The sequence below is a fragment of the Saccopteryx leptura genome, chromosome 9, assembly GCF_036850995.1.
Source record: "Saccopteryx leptura isolate mSacLep1 chromosome 9, mSacLep1_pri_phased_curated, whole genome shotgun sequence".
Lineage (NCBI taxonomy): Eukaryota > Metazoa > Chordata > Mammalia > Chiroptera > Emballonuridae > Saccopteryx > Saccopteryx leptura.
The window spans coordinates 69,953,547-69,975,976 of NC_089511.1; the positions used below are offsets into that span (position 1 = coordinate 69,953,547).

Sequence of the window (22,430 nt, forward strand, 5' to 3'; positions counted from 1 at the left end):
GAATGGCTCTGATTGCGGCAGAGCGATGCCCCAGATGGGCAGAGCATCGGCCCCTGGTGGGCATGCCGGGTGGATCCTGGTTGGGCGCATGTGGGAGTCTGTCTGACTGCCTCTCCCATTTCCAACCTCAGAAAAATTAAAAAAAAAAAAAAAAAAACCTATTGATTTGGGGAGATGTGGTCTATCTAGCTCAGTTAACTAAAGGTTAAATCGGGCCGGGAACCTATGGCTTGCAAGTCAGATGTGGCTCTTTTGATGGCTGCATCTGGCTCACAGACAAATCTTTAATAAAAAAAAATAACGTTAAAAATATAAGACAATCTCATGTATTACAATCCATTCATTTCCTACCGCTCATGTTCATGGTTACGGGTGGCTGGAGCCAATCACAGCTGTTCTCCGGGACAACGCCAAATTTTTATTGGATAATGTGTAAAGTACGTGGATGGTTGTATGGCTCTCATGGAATTACATTTTAAAATATGTGGCGGTCATGGCTCTCTCAGCCAAAAAGTTTCCCGACCCCTGGGTTAAATGATATAACATATGTATAACTTACATTAATTTAAAGCTGTACTTTTTACAAAGCATTTTCACATACATTATGTTACTCATTTTTTTCACTGCAACTCCTGTTTTATGGATGAGAAAATTGTATGTGAAAATACTCTGTAAAAACTGTAAATCATGGTGAAATTTTTGGTGGTAGTAGCTTTTACTATCACTACTATCTAGTTTATTTTGAACATTTGACCAAATAATTCTGAAATGCTAAATTTTCAAATAATTTCTTGCTGTCTGCAGATATAAAAACACTGGCCACTAGTATGGTATTTTAAAACCAAAGTTGCAGAAAAGGTCTTTAAAGCTTTTAAAAATTTATTATTTTATTTTAGAGAGAAACATCAATTTGGTGTTCCACTTATTGAAGCATTTGTTGGTTGATTCTTGTAGATGCCCTGAAAGGAGACCAAATCCACAACTTGGGCATCTCAGGATGGCACTCTAACCCACCGAGCTTCCTGGCCAAGGCCAGAATAGTTCTTTAAAAAGAAAAGTTCTATTAACTAAACTTTCTAGGATTACTAATATACTTGTCTTTCCATGGCAGTATATCAATTGGAGTTTTACATGAATTACATAGTTTTATTTTATTTTTTTTTTTTTCTTTAATCTGTTACCAAAGTTCAAAGAGGAAGTATAATATAAAAAGATCATGGGCTTCCAAGTCAGATGGGTCTTGATTTCTAGCACTTGCACTTGCAGGAAATTTCACATGTGGGTCTTTGGCAAGTTACTTACCTCTAAGAACTTCTGTTTCCTCATCTGTAAAATGGCTAAGGTAATGCAGGTTCACTATCCCTTATCCAAAATCCCTGGGGCTAGATGTGTTTTGGAATTCAGATTTCTGGGAATTTTTAGAAGGGTAACACCAGTAGAATTTTGGGGCCTCCAACCTATAATCAAACATCCTAATGTTAGTTATGAATAGACATACTAAGTATAATAACTAAGGATTCTTCAAGTCAAATTTTTCCACCAAGTGAGTTCAGGTCAGGTAAGGTTTTGTCTCCAAATAAGTTACAAAAAAAACTTTGGTTTTCAGAGCTTTATGGATATCGGAATTTCGGATAAGGGATTATGGACCTGTACTTCCCTTATAGGGTTGTTATGAAGATTTAAACAAGATAATCCGAAAACACAATACACAGTGATGGGTAGGTACTCAATAAGTATTAATTCTTTTTCTCTTGGAGATATTAGAAGTTTTTAGATCTTTTTTAGTTTATAAATCTTGGGTTCTTACTTTTTTTCTGAAGAGGAAGCATTTTAAATTTCCACTACATGTAATGATGGGATTAGAGAGGACTGTAGGCCAAGTCTTGAGAATGTAAGAGATGAGAAAAAAAGCAATCGATGAGGCTAAGGCTTGGCATTAGAAACCAGTCTGGATTTTCTACCAGGTTACTTTTCAAGAGAATAAAGATTGAGCTTTGCTGGTTGGGGAATCATGCTCCAACTTCTCTTACATAGAGCTTGTGACTGTCTTGTCATTGCTTCTTTGTTTTTTCACAGAGCGATAGAAGGAAGTCAAGGCACCATTATGACTCAGATGAGAAATCAGAAACAAGAGAAAATGGTGTTGCAGATGACCTGAATGCTCCCAAGTCCAAAAAAGCTAAAATGAAGGAGAAGCTAAATGGAGACACTGAAGAAGGATATGATAGACTTTCAAATGAATTTTCTAAATCTCATAAGTCAAGAAGAAAAGATCTGTCAAATGGAGATATTGATGAACATGATAAAAAATCAAAGCGAGTGTCCTTAGATAGTTCTACTCATAAATCAAGTGGTAATAAACTAGAGGAGGTATGGATACTTTTTGTTTTGCATTTGACATTATCCTTGAAATACAGGCTAATTTGATTGTTTAGACTAATTAGAATTGATTTTGTATTTTCCTGCTTAGTGTCCAGTACTCTCAGTTGAACTGGGGAACCTTTACAGCTGAAACTTGAGCCTTTTTTCCTTTGTCCCTTGTTTCTTTTAAGGTATTGCCTTTTCTTTGGGGTGGAGCTGGGGAATGGTCAGGTTTAAATCTTTCCTGTACATATTTTAAAATTGATTTTAGTGTAATATTGATTTGTTGTTCTACTTGTTTATGCATTCATTGGTTGATTCTTATATGTGCCCTGACCGGGAATTGAACCTGCAACCTTGGCATATCAGGACAACACTAACCTGCTGAGCTATCCAGCCAGGGCTACATTTGGATTCTTAAACAGTTTTTCCAAATCGCTTATTGATGGTCACCCACTTGCATTTCTTATAGTTATTTCAGTCCCTACCAGTACTCATGAGTTGACTTCTGACTTCTTGAAACAAGGTACATAAGCCCTCTTGACTTTGTGTATTTTGCCTTCTACTTTTTCTATAACAATAACAACTTCAAATGATCTTTAAGTCTTTGTAATTCAAGCTTTAAAAAAAATTAAATTGCTTTTAGAGATAAGGGAAGGGGGGTAGGGAAATGCCATTCTGTTGTTCCACTTGTTGATGCGTTCATTATTGGACTGCTGTGTGTGCCCTGACCAGGGGTCAGATCTGCAGCGCTGGCATATTGTTATGATGCTCTAGCCAGCTGAGCTACCTGGCCAGGGCTTCTTAATCAGTCTTAAAGCTGCATTTTTAAAACAAATGAAACATGTAGGAATGATCTGTTCTTCTGGGTATTTGGGGGGAAGTGTAGAAAACACATTTAGTATAGAAACTGCATCGCTTTTGCCCAGTACTTGCCAGAGTAGATATTTTCTTGCACAAAATTTGTTTTTACAGTTTTTCTCTAGCAATGTTCATAGATTTTTCTAGTATTACTAATTTTCAATAAATTACTTAGGTCTTTGGAGAGAAATAATTTTGATATTCTTAATAATTCTTGGTAATAATTCTCTATTTTTAAAATCTGATAGTTGCTGATAATTTAAATACATTTGAGTTTAATTTAATGTGAAATCTTTGTTGAGCTTTGGAAAAAGATGCTTAATCTTTGCCTTACATTATGTTTTTTTTTATTTGTGCATTTGCTATTGGTCAGGAAGCACATATGTTAGACTTGATCTAAATAAGGCACTACAAATCTGTGTTGCTCGTAGTGAACTGTACCGGTTGTTCTTGTTCTGTTGGGATTTTCCCTGGTACAATGGTCTGTGTTATAATAAGCTTAGCTGTTTATAATTTTATTTAGCTCATGTTAGGGTTCAGGAATTCTAGGAATTTATCTCCCTAAGGAGATAATCGTGAGGTGTGTAGAAGTTTATGAATAAGTACTCTTATCATAGTGACATTGTTGATAATAGCCAAAGATTTGGCCCTGGCTGGTTGGCTCAGTAGATAGAGTGTCAGCCCAGTGTGCGGATGTCCTGGGTTTGATGCTTGATCAGGGCACACAGAGTGACCATCTGTATCTCTTCCTCTCTCTCTCTCCCTTCTCTCTCTCTTCCCATTTTGCAGCCAGTGGTTCGATTGGTTCGAGCATCAGACCTGGGTGCTGAGGATAGCTTGGTTGGTCTGAGCCCCAGAGAGTGATTGCTGGGTGGATCCTGGTTGGAGTGCATGTGAGAGTCTGTCTCATTATCTTTCCTCCTCTCACTTAAAAAAAAATCTCTCTCTCTCTCTCTCTCTCCCTCTCCCTCTCTCTTCAAAGATTTAAACATTCTAAGTGTCTGATAATAGACTTAATAAAATATGTTATATCCATGCAATAGCATACATCTATCCTAAAGGACATAGAAGAATGTTAGGAAGGTATTCAGTGTAGCTTATTTTATTATGCTTTTTAAGTTTTTCTGTTGAGAGAGAGAGAGAGAAGCATCAACTCGTTGTTCCATTTAGTTGTGATTCCTTGAGTACTTCTCACATGTGCCCTGACTGGGGTTTGAACCCATTACCTTGGTGCCCTGGGATGATGCTTTATTCATTGCACCACCTGGCCAGGGCTGTTTATTGTAGCTGATTAAATAAACAGTATAATCAGTATACAGTATATATATATACAGTATATATATATATATACTGTATATAAGACAGTATATATATACTGACAGTATATATATGACAAGACAGTATATACAGTATTGTCTTTGTTTGTTTTAAGTGAAAGGAGGGGAGACAGAGACAGGCTCCCACGTGCTCAAACTGGGCTCTACCCCACAAGCCCCCTAGAGGTGATGCTCTGCCCATGTGGGGCCATCTGTTGTTCAGCAACCAAGCTATTTTTTAGCGCCTGAGGTGAGGCTCCATGGAACCATCCTCAGTGCCTAGGGTCAACTCGCTTGAACCAGTGAAGCCATGGCTATGGAAAGGGAAGAGAAAATGAGAGAAGGGGAGGGCTGGAAAAGCAGATGGTTGCTTCTCCTATGTGCTCTGATCTAGAATCAAACCCAGGACATCCACACACTGGGCCAGTGCTCTACCACTGAGCCAACTGGCCAGGGCCTAGTATTGTCTTATTTTTACTTTAGACTTTATATGTGCATAGAGTGAGGACTGGAGGTAGTGAGTGAGTGTTTCAAATGTGGCGTAAGCAGACTAGATTGTAGATCATTTAAAAATTTTTCTTTTTATATATGGTTTTTAAAATTCACTTCAGTGAATATGTATTACCCTTGTAATTGTTTTTCTTTTTTTTTTCTTTTGTATTTTTCTGAAGTGAGAAGCAGGGAGGCAGAGAGACAGACTCCCGCATGTGCCAGACCGGGATCCACCCAGCACGCCCACTAGGGGGCGATGCTCTGCCCATCGAAGGCGTTGCTCTGTTGCAACCGGAGCCATTCTAGTGCCTGAGGCAGAGGCCATGGAGCCATCCTCAGCATCCAGGCCAACTTTGCTCCAGTGGAGCCTTGGCTGCGGGAGGGGAAGAGAGAGATAGAGAGAAAGGAGGGGGAAGGGTGGAGAAGCAGATAGGTGCTTCTCCTGTGTACCCAGGAATCGAACTTCGGACTTCCGCACGTGGGGCCGACACTCTACTGCTGAGGTAGCTGGCCAAAGCTAAGTGATTGTTTTTCTTTTAATCTTAAAAAGATGGCAGTGTTGAGGTTTGCTTTAATGGCTTACCATTTGGTTTTGATATTATGTCTTCATCTGATTCCCTATTCGAAAATTGCTATTGTGTATAATTCTGGAACTACTTTCTTTAAACACATCAATAATAAAGTTAATGGGTAATATATTGTCTTTTTTTTTGTACATATTGACTAGAATACACTTTTTAATAAATATCAAGTGGTAATGTTATTCTAACCTGTATATGTTAAAGAGATTTTTAAGCTTTTGGGAACTTTTCTTTGTATTAATGATCTAAAAAATGCTTTTTAGGGCTATAGAACAAGTTTTTAACTTTTATTTTTTTGGATACAATTTACTGTCCTCATTGTGTAATTTTTCTTTCTTTCTTTCTTTTTTTTTTTTTTTTTAAACTTTTTTTTTTTATTCATTTTTAGAGAGGAGGGGGAAGAGAGAGAGAGAGAGAGAGAGGGAGAGAGAAAGAGAGAGAAGGGGGAGGAGCAGGTAACATCAACTCCCATATGTGCCTTGACCAGGCAAGCCAGGGTTTTGAACCGGCAACCTCAGTGTTTCCAGGTTGACGCTTTATCCACTGCGCCACCACAGGTCAGGCTTCTTTCTTTTTTTAGAGAGAGACAGACAGGGACAGACAGGAAGGGAGAGAAATGAGAAGCATCAGTTCATAGTACAGCATCTTAGTTGTTCATCGATTACTTTCTCATGTACCTTGACTGGGGGGGGGGGGGCTTCAGCCAAGCTAGTGATCCCTTACTCAAGCCAGTGACCTTGGGCTCAAGCCCACGACCTTTGGGCTCAAGCCAGAGACCATGGGGTTATGTCTACGATCCCACAATCAAGACAGTGACCCCTTGCTCAAGCTGGTGACCTTGAGGTTTCAAACCTTAGTCCTCAGTGTCCCAGGCTGACGCTGTATCCATTGTGCCACTGCCTGGTTGGCTTTGGCTAGTGTTAATTTTCATAATTAATATTGTTTGTATCTGAATATGATTTAGGTTATTAAACAGCTCTTTTGTAATAGTTAAATGGAAATATATATATATATATATATATATTTTTTTTTTTTTTTACAGAGACGGAGCAAGAGTCAGAGAGAGGGACATATAGGGACAGACAGACAGGAACGGAGAGAGATGAGAAGCATCAATCATCAGTTTTTTTTGTTGCGACACCTTAGCTGTTCATTGACCGCTCTCTCACACGTGCCCCGACCGCAGGCCCTCAGCTGACCGAGCGACCCCTTGCTCAAGTCAGAGACCCTGGGTCCAAGCTGGTGAGCTTTTTGCTCACATCAGATGAGCCCAGGCTCAAGCCGGCGACCTCGGGGTCTTGAACCTGGGTCTCCCGCATCCCAGTCCAATGCTCCATCCACTGTGCCACCGCCCGGTCAGGCTGGAAATATATTTTGATTTATGTAGTAGATGTATTTCTCAAGGGATTTTTACATGTGAATTAATTATTTCTAAATGTGTTATGGGAAAATGTGTTAAGTAAGCTTGCTATTAAAGGGATACTTTCGGAATTAAAAGAATTTCCCGCCAATTTATCTTGTAAGTTAATCAGAACAATTCTTGCAAGTACTAACTAAAGTTGATTGTTAACTTATTTAGTAAAACTAAAAAACAGTAGATGAGTAAGATTCTAAATACCTAGTAAAATATGAACTATATTAGTTAGAACTTTGATTTCATTTTAACAGACCCTAACACGTGAACAGAAAGAAGGATCCTTCTCCAATTTCCCTATTTCTGAAGAGACTATAAAGCTTCTGAAAGGTACTATGAATTTTAATGGATATGCAATTGAAACTCTAACTTTGAAAACTAGATTTTCTGACCAAAAGGAGAATATAGAAAGCATAAGTAGCTTTTCTTTAATTGCAGTTATTTCTACATCATTTTTTTGGTATTCTGATTTGTTTTTAACTCTAAAGAATTACATGTATTTGTTAAAAGTTCAGACCATTTGAAATAATTCCCTTTTGGGGTAGGAATAGCTGGAAATGTCACTAGGTAGTATAACTTTACGCAGATGTTAAGGAGTCAGGATTACCGTTTTCAAAAAAATAGATTTTTTTTCTTAATGCTAGTTTTAAATAAATATTTCAATGAAATCTCATTTTACAGGTCGAGGGGTAACATATCTCTTTCCTATTCAAGTTAAGACCTTTGGTCCTGTATACGAAGGAAAAGATTTAATTGCTCAAGCACGAACAGGAACAGGAAAGACATTCTCTTTTGCCATTCCCTTGATTGAAAGACTCCAAAGAAATCAAGAGACAATTAAAAAAAGCCGTTCACCAAAGGTAACTACTATAGGGAGTAAAAGGTTTCATTACATTACTGTAATGAAAAGGGTGAGAAAAGTACACTGGTGTTTTTTTTTAAAGTATACTGGTTTTAAGTTCTAGTACTTCCAGAATAGAAAAGTTTATTTGATCATTCAGCAAATTATCAATATTTATTTCATTGGTTGACTTTTAGAAGGGATTAAGAGAGATTGCTGGTCTCTATGTAATTGGGGTACTAGAGATTTGTATTAATTTATAAGTAGTAAAGAACAGAGAGGACTTAGTGAAATTTTAACTTAAAATTTGACCTTTTTAGAACCTGTGTTCACTTTAAGGTTTATAAAAGTGAAAAAAAAATTAGCATAATTTGAAGAGATACATGGTTAAGAGCAATTTGTTCTTTGAGACTATTAAATGGTATTGCAGTATGCAAGTATCACATATATGAATATAATTAAGTCATAATGTTCTTGGATCATGTTGGCCAACACGACTAATCTTTTTCAGAGAGTCTGCTTCTTAGCTTGAAATGAGGAAAAATTTCAAGTAATAGAAATAGGACACAGTCCCAGCATTGCCTTAAAAACCTTTTATGCTAGTAGGAGATTACTGGAAATTTCAGTTCTACTACTTCTAGCTTTGGTCAGGATCCTTGACTTCTCTGACTCAGATTCCTCATTGTAAAATTGGGATAATAATGCCATCTGACAGGGCTTTTCTGAGGCTCAAATTAGATAATTAATGTAAAGCACTGGTGCCTGGTACATAATGAGCATATTTGTTAATTCAATAAACATTTTCTGAGTATCTGCTCCCTGTGCCAGGTACTGTTTGAAATACAAGGAATAAGTAACTGAAATGGACGTAAAACCTTGCCTTCGTGGAGCTGACATTTTAGTGGGTGAGATAGACAATAAAAAATAAGTAAAATATAAATATCTTCTGTGCTATAAACCCTAAGGAGAAACTGGGGTGAGAGGATATGAAAAGAGGATTTGGAAGCTCATTGAGAAAGTGAGTTTTAGAAAGAGACCTGAAGCAAGGAAGGAGGATATAATAAATATAAGTTGTAGCTATTTGGGCTGTCTCTCAGCATCATGACACTGGTGTTGAGATTCCTGGTTTTAAGTACATCTTTAAAAAAGTCTTCTCAGTTTGAATTTAGACATTTTTAGAAAAGTTTTTTTTTTTTTAAACCTCTTGCTCAGGTACTTGTTCTGGCTCCTACAAGGGAACTCGCAAATCAAGTAGCCAAAGACTTCAAAGATATAACTAGGAAACTCAGCGTGGCATGCTTTTATGGTGGAACATCATATCAAAGCCAGAGTGAGTAAATATGTGTGATAATAGTGCCAAGATCTGTTTGCTACTTTAAAAATCTAAAGAAATAATAGAAAAATATATATTTGATTTACATATTGCTGATATTTCTCTCCTCTTACAGTTAATCATATTCGAAATGGTATTGACATCTTGGTTGGGACCCCTGGTCGTATCAAAGATCATCTGCAGAGCGGCCGATTAGATCTTTCTAAACTCCGTCATGTTGTGCTTGATGAAGTGGATCAAATGTTAGATTTAGGTTTTGCTGAACAAGTCGAAGATATCATCCACAAATCTTACAAAACTGGTACATCCTAATTCAAAATAAGCACATTAGCAATTCTTTCATCTAAAAATTATGAATTTTTTATTTTGTAATTTTTACTACATTGTAATATTGTAACAAAATTAAAGTTACTTGGTATCTGTTCCTGAACAAGAAAATACAGTGGTACCTTGAGATAAGAATTTAATTTGTTCTGTAACCGGGCTCGTAAGTCAGTCAACTCATATATCAAACTGCCAATACTGGACCTGTGCGCCAATGCGCCAGCTAGCGGCAACTTTCCAAATCACGACTCGTACAGTATCTTGGAATTTCGCTCGGATCTCGAACAAATATACAGACCGAGTCGCAGCTCGTATCTTAAAATTTTCATATGTTGGTCTGTTCGTATCTCAAGGCACCACTGTATAGCACACTTGAACTATTTTCTTAGCTTTCTTTCATGTATTTTTTAGATTTACTAATTCATTTAGTGATTTCTTTGCTCATTATTTCTTCTTAAATTCTCACCTTCTTTATGCATACAGTTTTCTTTATATTTTTCCCTGGTGTTAAAAGTTGAAAGTTTGCAATGAAATATGTATGTTCAAAATTCACTGCACATTTTTAATTTTCCACTATTAATTTGAAGTTTGGGGGGATTTTTAAGAGCTGACTACATCATAGGATATTAAAAAAGCATTTGAATTCTTTTTGTTTAAGATTCAGAAGACAATCCTCAAACTTTACTTTTTTCTGCAACTTGCCCACAGTGGGTATATAAAGTTGCAAAAAAATACATGAAATCCAGATATGAACAGGTTGACCTTGTTGGAAAAATGACTCAAAAGGCTGCAACTACTGTGGAAGTAAGTAGCTTTCCAACATACAGACTTTAATTTGTAGTTGGTATTTTGAAATTTGTTGAAGCTAACCTTAAGTTTTGGGTACCACTTCAGGCCAGGTCTCTCTTTTTTGCTTTTATTCAGTAAGATACTTACTTAATTCTATAGTCTGAGATTGAGGAGCAGAATAGAAGAAAATGGGGAAAAATATGTGAACAGTCAAATTCTAGGAAATAAGCAGCCATCAGAACAGTCTTATAAAGTATGTAGTACGTGACAGAGGCGATTCATATCATTTCAAAAAGAATAGTGCTGGGATTATTTGTTAAAACTTAGGTGAAAAAAGTTGAATTCTATACCAAAATATTTCCAAAAGATACGTTTTTCCCCACCCACCACAGTCTCTAAAAGATGTTTTAAAATTGAGGCATAAAATCATTTAAAGCACATGTAGATGAACAGTTATTTGATTTCAGAAAAGGGAAAGCTTTTCTATAATAAATATAAAGTCACAAGGCTATGTCATAAAGAAAAAGGTTGATAATTTGGACTCGATGAAAATTTAAACCAATAGTATATATTTTTTTTAAAAAATAATTTTTTTATTTTTTAAAAAAAATATATAATTGGTTTAAATTTTATCCACTGACCTGTGGTGGCGCAGTGGATAAAGCGTTGACCTGGAAATACTGAGGTCGCCAGTTCAAAACCCTGGGCTTGTCTGGTCAAGGCACATATGGGAGTTGATGCTTCCTGCTCCAACCCCCTTCTCTCTCTCTGTCTCTCTCTCCTCTCTCTCCCTCTCTGTCTCTGTCTCTCCTCTCTAAAAATAAAAAAAAAAAATAAAAAAAATAAAGGTAGTACATATTTGCATGGCTTATGATAGATATATACTATATTTATAACTTTTCCATTTAATATATATATGTGGATATAAATAAAAGGATAAACAAACAGTAGTATAACCTGTAAATATAATGTAATGGTTATAAAGAATGAATCTGAGTGATACAAGCCAGGTTACAAAATGTACAGAATCCTATTTTTAAAATAACACAAAAATGCTGGATTTTTTAGGTATTTATGTAAATGTACAAAGCAGTTGGAAGGATAAACACAATACTTCTAGGAAAGAGGACTTTTATAAGTATGGGTCAGAGGAAGTTTTGTATATTTTGTAATGGCTGGAGGTTTTACAATAAGAATGTAAAATGTATCCATGAAAAAATTTATTAAGGATGTTTTCAAACATAAACCAAAATTGAATAATGGATTTGATGTACTTCTATCACCAGGCTTTAAGAATGATCTTTTCTGTACTCCCACATAGTTTTTGTTCATCCCTATCTTTTTTTAAAGACTTTATTTATTGATTAGAGAGAGAAGAGATGGGGGGGGGGGAGTGGAGCCGGAAGCATTGACTTGTAGTCGCTTCTGTATGTGCCTTGACCAGGCAAACCCAGGGTTTTGAACCAGGGACCTCAGCTTTCCAAGTCAACGCTTTGTCCACTGCCCCACCTCAGGTCAGGCCCATCCCTACAGTTGAAGCACAATAGTTATCATTTCATCTTCATGTAATTTAATAAAAAGATAAGGGCGCTTAAAAAAACAACCAGAAGAACCAGTTAATATCGTATTAGAAGAAAACAATCATTCTTTTTCTTTTTTGAAAACAATTACTTTTTTTTTTTTTAATTTTTATTTATTGATTTTAGCCAGAGAGGAAGGGAGGCAGAGGGAGACAGGAACATCAGTCTATTCCTGTATGTGCCCTGGCCAGGGATCAAACCATCAACCTCTGAGCTTCGGCTGATGCTTCAACCAACTGAGTTATCTGGCAGGGCGAAAACAATGATTCTTTAATATGAAATATTTAGTGTCCACCTTACCTTACTTGTTTTTGTTTTTTTTTAATTGTTTGAATCTTGACCCAAATAAGATCCTTGGCACTGGTTTATATGTCTTAATTCTTTTATAGTCTGTATATTTCTTTGTCCCTTTTTTTCCTTGTAATATATTTTTTTCTTTTCCAAATGAGAGGAGGGGAGATGGACCAACTTCCTCATGCACTTCAACCAGATCTACCCGGCAGCCCCTGTCGAGGTCTGATGCTCTGCCCATCTTGGGCCATGCTTGCAACTGAGCTATTTTTAGTGCCTGAGGCGGAGGCTCCACAGAGCCATCCTCAGAGCCTGGGACCAATGTGCTTGAACCAATAGAGCCATGGTTGCGGGAGGAGAAATGAGAGAAAGAGAAGGGGGAGTAGAGAGGGATGGAGAAGCAGATGGTCACTTCTTTTGTGTGCCCTGACCAGGTATCAAACCCAGGACTTCCACATGCCGGGTTGATGCTCTACCACTGAGCCAGCCAGCCAGGGCCTTCTTAGACTATTTTGTTGAAAAGGACTGATGAGTTGTGTTAAGTTTCCCACAGTCTCAATTTTGCTAATTTACATCCCTGTGGTGTTATTTAACATGCTCCTCTGTCTTTATTTTTTTGTGAGTTAAGGGTTAGAGTGTAAAGCTTAATCAGATTCAGGGTATTTTATATATATTTTTTGTTTAACATGAAAGTTTTCAAACACAACAAAAAGTTGAATTTCACAATGAATACCCATATACCTGCCAGCTGGAATCTGTCATTAACATTTTATTATATTTGTTTTATCATGTATCCACCCATTTATTTTCTTCTTTTTTATGTGAGAGGAGGGGAGATAATGAGGCAGACAACCACATGTGCCCTGACTGGGATCCATCCAGCAACCCCGTCTGGGGATGATGCTCTCAAGTACTGAGCTATTTTTAGTGCCTGGGGCTAATGCACTGCAACTCAGCTCTCCTCAGTGCCCTGGCTGATGCTCAAACCAGTTGAGCCACTGGCTGCAGGAGGGGAGAGATAGAGAATGGGAAGAGGGAGGGAAAGAGAAGCAGATGGTCGCTTCTCCTGTGTGCCCTGACTGGGAATTGAATCTGGGATGTCCATATGCTGGGTCAACACTCTCTCCACTGAGCCACCGGCCAAGGCCAATATACACATTCTTATATCCACTTCATTTTTTGATGCATCTCAACTTGCAGAAATCAGTATACTTCCCCAGAAGTATTTTACCATTCATGTCTTTAGTTTGAGGTCAGTATTTACAAATACTTTGATTGAGGTAAAATTCTAATTAAATTTGATTTTGTAAATTATACAGTTCAGCGTCGTTTAGTACATTAACAATGTTGTGCAACCGTTTCTTCTGTTTCCAAAACACTTCATCCCAAAAGGAAACCCGTAACCATTTAGTAGTTACCCTTTCATTCCCCTAGTAACTGCCAATCTGCTCTTTGTCTCTGTAGCTTTACCTATTTTGGATATTTCATATAAGTGTAATCATGTAATATGTTACTTTTTTATATTTAGCTTCTGTCTCAGCGTAATGTTTTTGAGGTTCATTCATATAATATTTACAGTTTTGTTTTGTTTTTTACAGATTTTATTTGTTCATTTTAGAGAGGAGAGAGAGAGACAGGGGTGGGGGTGGGGGTGGGGGCGGGAAGCAGGAAGCATCAACTCTCATATGTGCCTTGACCAGGCAAGCCCAGGGTTTTGAACTGGCAACCTCAGCGTTTCCAGGTTGACACTTTATCCACTGCACCACCACAAGTCAGGAATATTTACAGTTTTTTAAGATGAGATTTTCACACAAAAAGGGCAAAATTTTAAATGTACACTCAGTTTTGACCAGTTTATACATGTATGTAACCCAAAGCCCTATCAAAATATAGAATATTATTACCATTATCCCAGAAAGTTCCCTCATGTTTCTGCCCAGTCAGTCCTCCATACTTAGATAACCACTGTTCAGATTTTTTCTACCATAGGTTAGTTTTACAGCTTCATGTAAATGGAAACATACTATGCATACTCTTTTCTATAAGCCTTCATTCACCCAGTATATATGTGTTTTGAGATTCATTCATAATGTTCCATGTGTCAGTACTTGGTTCCTTCCCACCTCTCTCTTTCTCTTTCTCTTAGTTGGTTTCTTTTAACTGCTGAATAGTATTCCATTATATAAATATACTACAATTTGTTCATCTTTTCACCTGTTGATAGCCATTTATATATTGTTTTCAAATGGGATTGTGGAGAATTATTGTCTTTATTGTCTCCCAGGAAGTCCAGTTCTTGAACAGATAGAAAAAAAAATGCACAAGAGAAATCTTTTTCACTAATTTTAATGAAACAGATATCTGACATTTTCTTTCCTCAAAGCATTTGGCCATCCAGTGCCACTGGTCTCAGAGGCCAGCAGTTATTGGAGACGTTCTTCAAGTCTACAGTGGGTCTGAAGGGAGGGCTATTATTTTCTGTGAGACCAAAAAGAATGTAACTGAAACGGCCATGAATCCACATATAAAACAGGTAAGTCTTTTTTCTCTAATTGGAATGATAGGGATGACTCACTCAACAAAGATCATATTGTCTTTTTTGTAGCCCAAGTTTGATAGTTATTTTTAGAATTGAGTCTAATCAGGAAGAAGTTGTAGCCAGCCTCTCATGAGCTATTAAGTCGGGATAGAATTTTACACATTTTCATCAGTTTTTTTTTTAAGATATTGCAAATGTAAGCTTGAAAATACAGAGGTTGAAACATAGTGAGTTTCTATGGGTAAGAGCGGGTGATATGTATTTTAGAGTTGTGTTGTAAAAATGACTCAAATATTTATTTATTTATTGAGAGGAGAGACATAGGAAGGGAGAGCGATGAGAAGCATCAACACATAGTTGCAGCATTTTAATTGTTCATTGATTGCTTCTCTTACATGCCTTGACCAGGGTGCTCAAGCTAGTGACATTGGGTTTCAAGCCAATGATATTTGGGCTCAAGCCAGCGTCCATGGGATCATGTCTATGATCCTATGATCAAGCCAGTGATGTGACGCTGCGCTCAGCTGGAAGAGGCAACTTTGGAGTTTCAAACCTGGGACCTCAGCATCCTAGGTCAACACTCTAGCCACTGTGCCACTACTGGTCAGGCTTAAGTACTTATTTAATGAATGAATCACACAATACTAAGTCAATGTCTCCTTTTAACATGTTTTTCTTTTTAAAAGTACTTTATTTATTGAATTTACAGAGAGAGGAGGTGGGGGAGAGCAAGAATTATCAACTCATAGTTGCTTTACTTTAGTTCACTGATAGCTTTCATATGTGCCTCAACTGGGCAAACCCAGGGTTTTGAACCGATGACCTCATCATTCCAGGTCGAGGCTTTATCCACTGCACCACCACAGGCCGGGGTTTTTTTGTTTTTGTTTTTTTAATTTAATGGGATGACTAAAGTCAAATCATCTCTGTCACCATATATTTTAATTTATTATTGTAATAAATTTCAAACATATCCAAAAGTTGACAGTGTAATGAACCCTATGTATTCATTCTCCAGCTGCCACAATTATCTTATTTCATCCAAATTCTACTAACTTCCTACTTCTAAATTATTTTGATGCAAACCTTAGATAACATAGGTCCATAAATATTTGAGTATGTGTCTCTAACAAAATGATTATTATTTTTTTTAATTTAATTTTTTTACAGTCAGAGAGAGGGACAGATAGGGACAGACAGACAGCAAGGGAGAGAGATGAGAAGCGTCAGTTCTTCGTTGCGGTACCTTAGATGTTCATTGATTGCTTCCTCATATGTGCCTTGACCCAGGGGCTACAGCAGACTGAGTGACCCCTTGCTTAGGCCAGCGACCTTTGGGCTCAAGCCAGTGACCCTGTGCTCAAGCTGGTGAGCCTTGCTCAAGCCGGATGAGCCTGTGCTCAAGCTAGTGACCTCGAGGTTTTGAACCTGGGTCCTCCGCGTCCCAGTCCGATACTATCCACTGTTCCACTGCCTGGTCAGACTGATTATTATTATTATTAGTAGTAGTAGTAGTAAGAAAAGGAGGGAGGGAGGGACAGATAAGGACAGACAGACAGGAAAGGAGAGAGATGAGAAGCCTCAACTTGTTGCAGCACCTTAGTTAGTTAGTTGTTCATTGATTGTTTTTTTTTTTTTTTGCATTTTTCTGAAGCTGGAAACGGGGAGAGACAGTCAGACAGACTCCCGCATGTGCCCGACCGGGATCCACCCGGCACGCCCACTAGGGGGCGATGCTCTGCCCATCTTGGGGCGTCGCTCTGTTGCAATCAGAGCCATTCTAGCGCCTGAGGCAGAGGCCACAAAGCCATCCCCAGCACCCGGGCCATCTTTGCTCCAATGGAGCCTTGGCTGTGGGAGGGGAAGAGAGAGACAGAGAGGAAGGAGAGGGGAAGGGGTGGAGAAGCAGATGGGCGCTTCTCCTGTGTGCCCTGGCCGGGAATCAAACCCGGGACCTGCGCACGCCAGGCCGACGCTCTACCACTGAGCCAACCGGCCAGGGCCGGATGTTTTCTTATATGTTCCTTGACTGGGGGGCTCCGACTGAGCCAGCGACCTTGAGCTTCAAGCCAGCGACCATGGGGTCATGTCTATGATTCCATGCTCAAGCTGGTGAGCCTGCACTTAAGCTGGATGAGCATGCTCAAGCCAGCCACCTGGGGTTTCGAACCTGCGTCCTCAGTGTCCCAGGTCGATGTTCTATCCACTGTGCCACTGCCTGGTCAGGCAAAAATGTTTATTTTTTAAAACTCACAATGCGTTATTTTTAAAATTAACAGTAATTAATATCTTGAGGCCTGACCTGTGGTGGCGCAGTGGATAAAGCGTCGACCTGGAAATGCTGAGGTCGCCGGTTCGAAACCCTGGGCTTGCCTGGTCAAGGCACATATGGGAGTTGATGCTTTCAGCTCCTCCCCCTTCTCTTTCTCTGTTTCTCTCTCCTCTCTAAAAAAAAAAAAAAAAAAAAAAAAAGCATTTGCCTGACCTGTGGTGGCATAGTGGATAAAGTGTCGACCTGGAAATGCTGAGGTCGCCAGTTCAAAACCCTGGGCTTGCCTGGTCAAGGCACATATGAGAGTTGATGCTTCCAGCTCCTTCCCCCCTTCTCTCTCTGTCTCTCCTCTCTTTCTCTCTGTCTCTCCCTCTCCTCTCTAAAATGAATAAATAAAAAATTATTTAAAAAAAAAAAATCTTGAAATACCAATTAGGAGGAGGGAAGAAGCAGATGGTCACTTCTCCTATATGCTCTGACCGGGACTCAAACCCAGAATGTCCATGTGCTGAGATGATGCTCTCTTCACTGAGCCACCAGTCATGGTCACCATCAGCTCTTGCGTCATTGTTGTTTTAGTCATTTCTTTTCCTTTTTTTTTTTTTTTTTTTTTTTTTGTCTGTGACTTATTACCTAGTTAGATTCCTTAGGAAATACTTATGGAAACTACATTTGTGACTTTATTCCTGAAAATCATTTTGGCTGAATATAAAATTCTTGGTTCACATTTTCTTTTCTTCAGGTTTTATTTATTTATTTATTTATTTTTGGAATAAAGCATACTATAAAAATTCTGATGGCAGTCTGATTTTTTTTCCCTTATAAGTGATTATGGTCTTTTTCCTGAATGCAAAAGAATTTTTTTTCTTTAAAAATCAGTAGTTATACCTGACTAGGCAGTGGCGCAGTGGATAGAGCATCGGACTGGGATGCAGAGGACCCAGGTTCGAGACCCCAAGGTCGCCAGCTCGAGTGCGGGCTCATCTGGTTTGAGCAGAGCTCACCAGCTTGGACCCAAGGTTGCTGGCACGAGCAAGGGGTTACTTGGTCTGCTGAAGGCCCACGGTCAAGGCACATATGAGAAAGCAATCAGTGAACAACTAAGATGTCCCAATGAAAAACTGATGATTGATGCTTCTCATCTCTCTCTGTTCCTGTCTGTCTGTCCCTATTTATTCCTCTCTCTGACTCTCTGTCACAGTAAAAAAAAAAAAAAAATTAGTAGTTATGCTAAAATATATTTTTGGTAGTGTTCTTCATCACTTTTATTTTTAGGTGCAGAACATACACATGCAATTTATAGTTTCAAATATAAATGGTTTTAATTTCAGCAAAATTTACTTGAATTATTTTTTGGTATTTGGTTTGATTGTTTTGGGGCTTTTCTTTAGGCGCTCTTGTTATAAGTATGTTGGCTTTTCTTTCCTCTTTTGTCACTTAATCTTAGATACACTCATTTTTTCAATTTCAAAACTTTGCATTTTTTTTTTAATCATTTTTAGAGAGGAGACTGAGAAGTAGGGGGAGGAGCAGGAAGCATCAACTCCTATATGTGCCTTGACCAGGCAAGCCCAGGGTTTCGAACCAGTGACCTCAGTGTTCCAGGTCAACGCTTTATCCACTGCGCCACCATACGTCAGGCCAGAACTTTTCATTTTTAAGGCATTATCTATTCTTTATTCCAGTATAGTCTTTATTTGTGAAAAGCTTTTTTCTCTTTTATTTCTGCTTCTTGAGTCATTTCACCTCAGTTCTTAATTTTTCTCTCTTTTTTTTTTGTGACAGAGACAGGGAGAGAGGCAGAGAGAGGGACTGATAGGGACAGGCAGGCAGGAAGGGAGAGAGATGAGAAGCATCAGTTTTTTTGGTGGTACCTTAGTTGTTCATTGATTGCTTTCTTATATGTGCACTGACCAGGGGGTTCCAGCAGAGCAAGTGACCCCTTGCTTAGGCCAGCGACCTTTGGGCTCAAGCCAGCGACCATGGGATCATGTCTATGATCTCGTGCTCAAGTTAGTGACCCTGGGTTCAAGCTGGTGAGCCCGCACTCAAGTCAGATGACCCCATTCTCACGCCAGCGACCTCGGGGTTTTGAACCTGGGTCTTCTGTTTCCCATTCCTACGTCTCATCTACTGCGCCACTGCCTGGTCAGGCTCACTTTGGTATTTCTTGTTTTTTCATATATCATTTAAAAATTTTCTTTTAGCTCATTCATGAAAAATATGCTGTATTTTTCATGTTTTGTGTGCATGCCTTTCTAGAGCTATATAGTTATTTGTGGGAATATTATTCTGCTTATTCTTTCCTGTCTCTCCTAATTACTTTTTTTTTTTTGTATTTTTCTGAAGTAAGAAGTGGGGAGGCAGAGAGACAGACTCCTGCATGCGCCTGACTGTGAGCCACTGGGCATGCCCACTAGGGGGCAATGCTCTGTCCATTTGGGTTATTGCCCCATTGCACCCAGAGCCATTCTAGCACCGGAGGCGGAGGCCATGGAGCCATCCTCAGTGCTCAGGCGAACTTTGCTCCAATGGAACCTTGGCTGCAGGAAGGGAAGAGAGAGACAGAAAGGAAGGAGAAGGGGAAGCAATGACTTCTGTTGTGCCCTGACTGGGAATCAAACCTGGGACTTCTACATGCTGAGCCAACTCTCTACCACTGAGCCAACCGGCCATGGCCCTTATTACTTTTTATGGGGTTTAATTTTAATCTTTTCTGTTGTTCATTTTTAGATGAAATTAATCTTTCTGAATTTTAGATGTGGATGCTGCTGCTTCTATTATTTTTGTTAGTGTTTAAGAAATTGGTCTGTAGCCTGACCCGTGGTGGTGCAGTGGATAGAGCATCAATCTGGGATGCTGAGATCCCAGGTTCGAAACCCCAAGCTTGAGCATGGGCTCATCCAGCTTGAGCTCAGGCTTGCCAGCTTGAGTGTGGGATCATAGACATGATTTAGTGTTTGCTGTCCTGAGCCCAAAGGTCACTTGCCTTACTGTAAACATTGGGTGAGATCTCCTCTTACTGGATGATACTCTGTTTCTATGGTTGGGAATAATGCAAGTTCTCTTTCACTGGTTTGCTATTTAGGTAAAAAGTAGTAGTAGCATATCATTATGGATGATACAGGGTTTATGGACTACTGAAGCCCAAGGTCACTGGCCTGAGCCTAAGATTACTGGCTTGAGCTAGGGATCACTGGCTCGACTGGATCTTGCCCCCACCCCCCATCAAGGCATGTATGAGAAGCAGTCAATGAAAAACTAAAGTGATGCAACTAACTACAAATTGATAAATTGATGCTTTTCATCTCTCTCTCTTTCTGTCTCCCCCGTGCCCTCCAAAAGAAAGAAAGAAATTGGTCTGTAAAATATGTTGCAATAAAGGTGTTTAGAAAAATAAAGGTCTACTTTAGCAGCTCTGGCTGTCTTTTCTCTCAATTTTATCTGGATTTTCTCTCTTTTTTGCTTCTGTGATCCCTGACATCCTCAGTTTGGATTCTAGGTCCCACCGTTTCTCCAGTTTCCCAGTGTGGGGCTTTATCCTGGCAAGAAAACATTGTTATTTTGAAAGTCCTTGTAGGGTCCAGGCTGCTCCAGCCTCTTTCAGACTTTACCTCTGGCTCTTCACAGTCACCATTGAATGTGCAAAAACTCTCCCAGTTTTAGCTCTTATTCTCTCTTTTTTCTTAAGTGAGAAGCAGGTGGCAGAGAGCATGTGCCCTGACCGGGATTCACTTAGAAGCTGCCTATGGGGCAGTGCTCTGCCTGTCTAGGGCTGTTGCTCTGTTGCTTGGCAACTGAGCTATTTTAGCACCTGAGGCGATACCATGGGGCCATCTTCAGTGCCCCTGGCCAACTTGTTGCAACCGAGCCATGGTTGTGGAAGGGGGGGGGAGAGGGAGAAGGGAGAAAAAAGGGAGAGGGGGAGGGGTGGAGAAGCTGATGGTCACTTCTGTGTACCCTGATCCAGAATTGAACCTGGGACATCCACATCCCAGGCTGATGCTTTACTGCTGAGCCAACTGTTTGGCTATTGAGCCTATTCTCAAACTGGCCCATTATGCTTTCCATGGAGTATCTGTTCTTAGGACCAGCAAATTCCTCACATACACACGGGTGTTGTTCCTACCTGCTCATATTTTGGAAATTATGAAAATACCTTTTCACTTAGTTTTGTCGTGTTGTCTGTGGGTTTTTAATTTTGTTATCCTGTTGCTCTGTTTTTATGTGGGAACTAGAAATTTAAAGACTGCACTGTCACTGTCTTTCCCATTTTCATTTAAACTAACTGTAGGTTTAGCTTTGTATCCAATCTAAACAGATAGATGCTAAATAGTGTTGGAGGATAGTTGATTTACCTTTCCTGTCATTGCTTTAGAACACTCAACAGAGGCCTGACCTGTGGTGGTACAGTGGGTAAAGCATCGACCTGGAACACTGAGGTTGCCGGTTCGAAACCCTGGGCTTGCCTGGTCAAGGCACATAGGGGAGTTGATGCTTCCTGCTCCTCCCCCTTCTCTCTCTTTCTCTCTCCCCCCTCTCTCTCTAAAAATCAATAAATAAAATATTAAAAAAAAAATTTAAAAACAAAAAACAAAAAAAACTCTGGGCTTGCCCGGTCAAGGCTCATATGGGAGTTGATGCTTCCTGCTCCCCCCCCCCCCACTCTCTCTAAAATGATTAAGTCTAAAAATAAATACACAGAAAGAACATTTAATAGCAGCAGTTTGGCAGAAGCTGTTATTTTATCTCAGGGAAGAACTAACTGCCTTGCTGTAAAGGTTGGGTGAGATCCCCTCTTACTGGATGATACTCTGTTTCTGTGGTTGGGAATAATGCAGGTTCTCTTCTGGTTTGCTATTTAGGTAAAAAGTAGTAGAAGCATATCATTATGGATGATATAAGAGTTCATGGACTACTGAAGGAACTTAAGGATTAGTTTATTTTTATTTTAAAATTTGAATTTAATTTTTTACATTGGTTTTTACCAGAAATGTCTTCTTATTTCTAAAAGTACACACATACAAGCAGGAGCACGAACTTTTGGAAAACAATTTATTCATATATTATAACCATTACTGATATCATGAATGTATTATGTTCCCCTTAGGACTAGTTATCAAGTGAAAAATCAGTGTTGTGCCTAACCAGGCGGTGGCGCAGTGGATAGAGCATTGGACTGGGACACAGAGGACCCAGGTTCGAGACCCCAAGGTCTGCAGCTTGAGCATGGGCTCACCTGGTTTGAACAAGGCTCACCAGTTTGAGCCCAAGGTCGCTGGCTCGAGCAAGGGGTAACTCGGTCTGCTGTAGCCCCCTGGTCAAGGCACATATGAGAAAACAATCAATGAACAGCTAAAGTGCCACAACGAAGAACTGATGCTTCTCATCTCTCTCCCTTCCTGTCTGTCCCTATCTGTCCCTCTCTCTATCACA

At 39.2% G+C, this 22,430-nt stretch overlaps 1 protein-coding gene across 4 annotated transcripts in view; it reads left to right on the forward strand.

Moving 5' to 3' along the window:
- The window catches only part of DDX50 (DExD-box helicase 50), a 42,056-nt gene that overhangs the window by 3,392 nt on the left and 16,234 nt on the right, over window positions 1-22,430 (forward strand). For 2 of the 4 annotated variants that reach the window (XM_066348415.1, XM_066348417.1), the window contains exons 2-8: window positions 2,077-2,370; window positions 7,280-7,355; window positions 7,707-7,885; window positions 9,079-9,196; window positions 9,315-9,500; window positions 10,182-10,327; window positions 14,567-14,716. In XM_066348415.1, coding sequence (XP_066204512.1) covers window positions 2,077-2,370; window positions 7,280-7,355; window positions 7,707-7,885; window positions 9,079-9,196; window positions 9,315-9,500; window positions 10,182-10,327; window positions 14,567-14,716 — 1,149 coding nt within the window. Of the gene's footprint in view, window positions 1-1,606; window positions 1,719-2,076; window positions 2,371-7,279; window positions 7,356-7,706; window positions 7,886-9,078; window positions 9,197-9,314; window positions 9,501-10,181; window positions 10,328-14,566; window positions 14,717-22,430 lie in introns of all 4 variants that reach the window. The other 2 variants (XM_066348418.1, XM_066348416.1) reach the window with 2 other exon arrangements.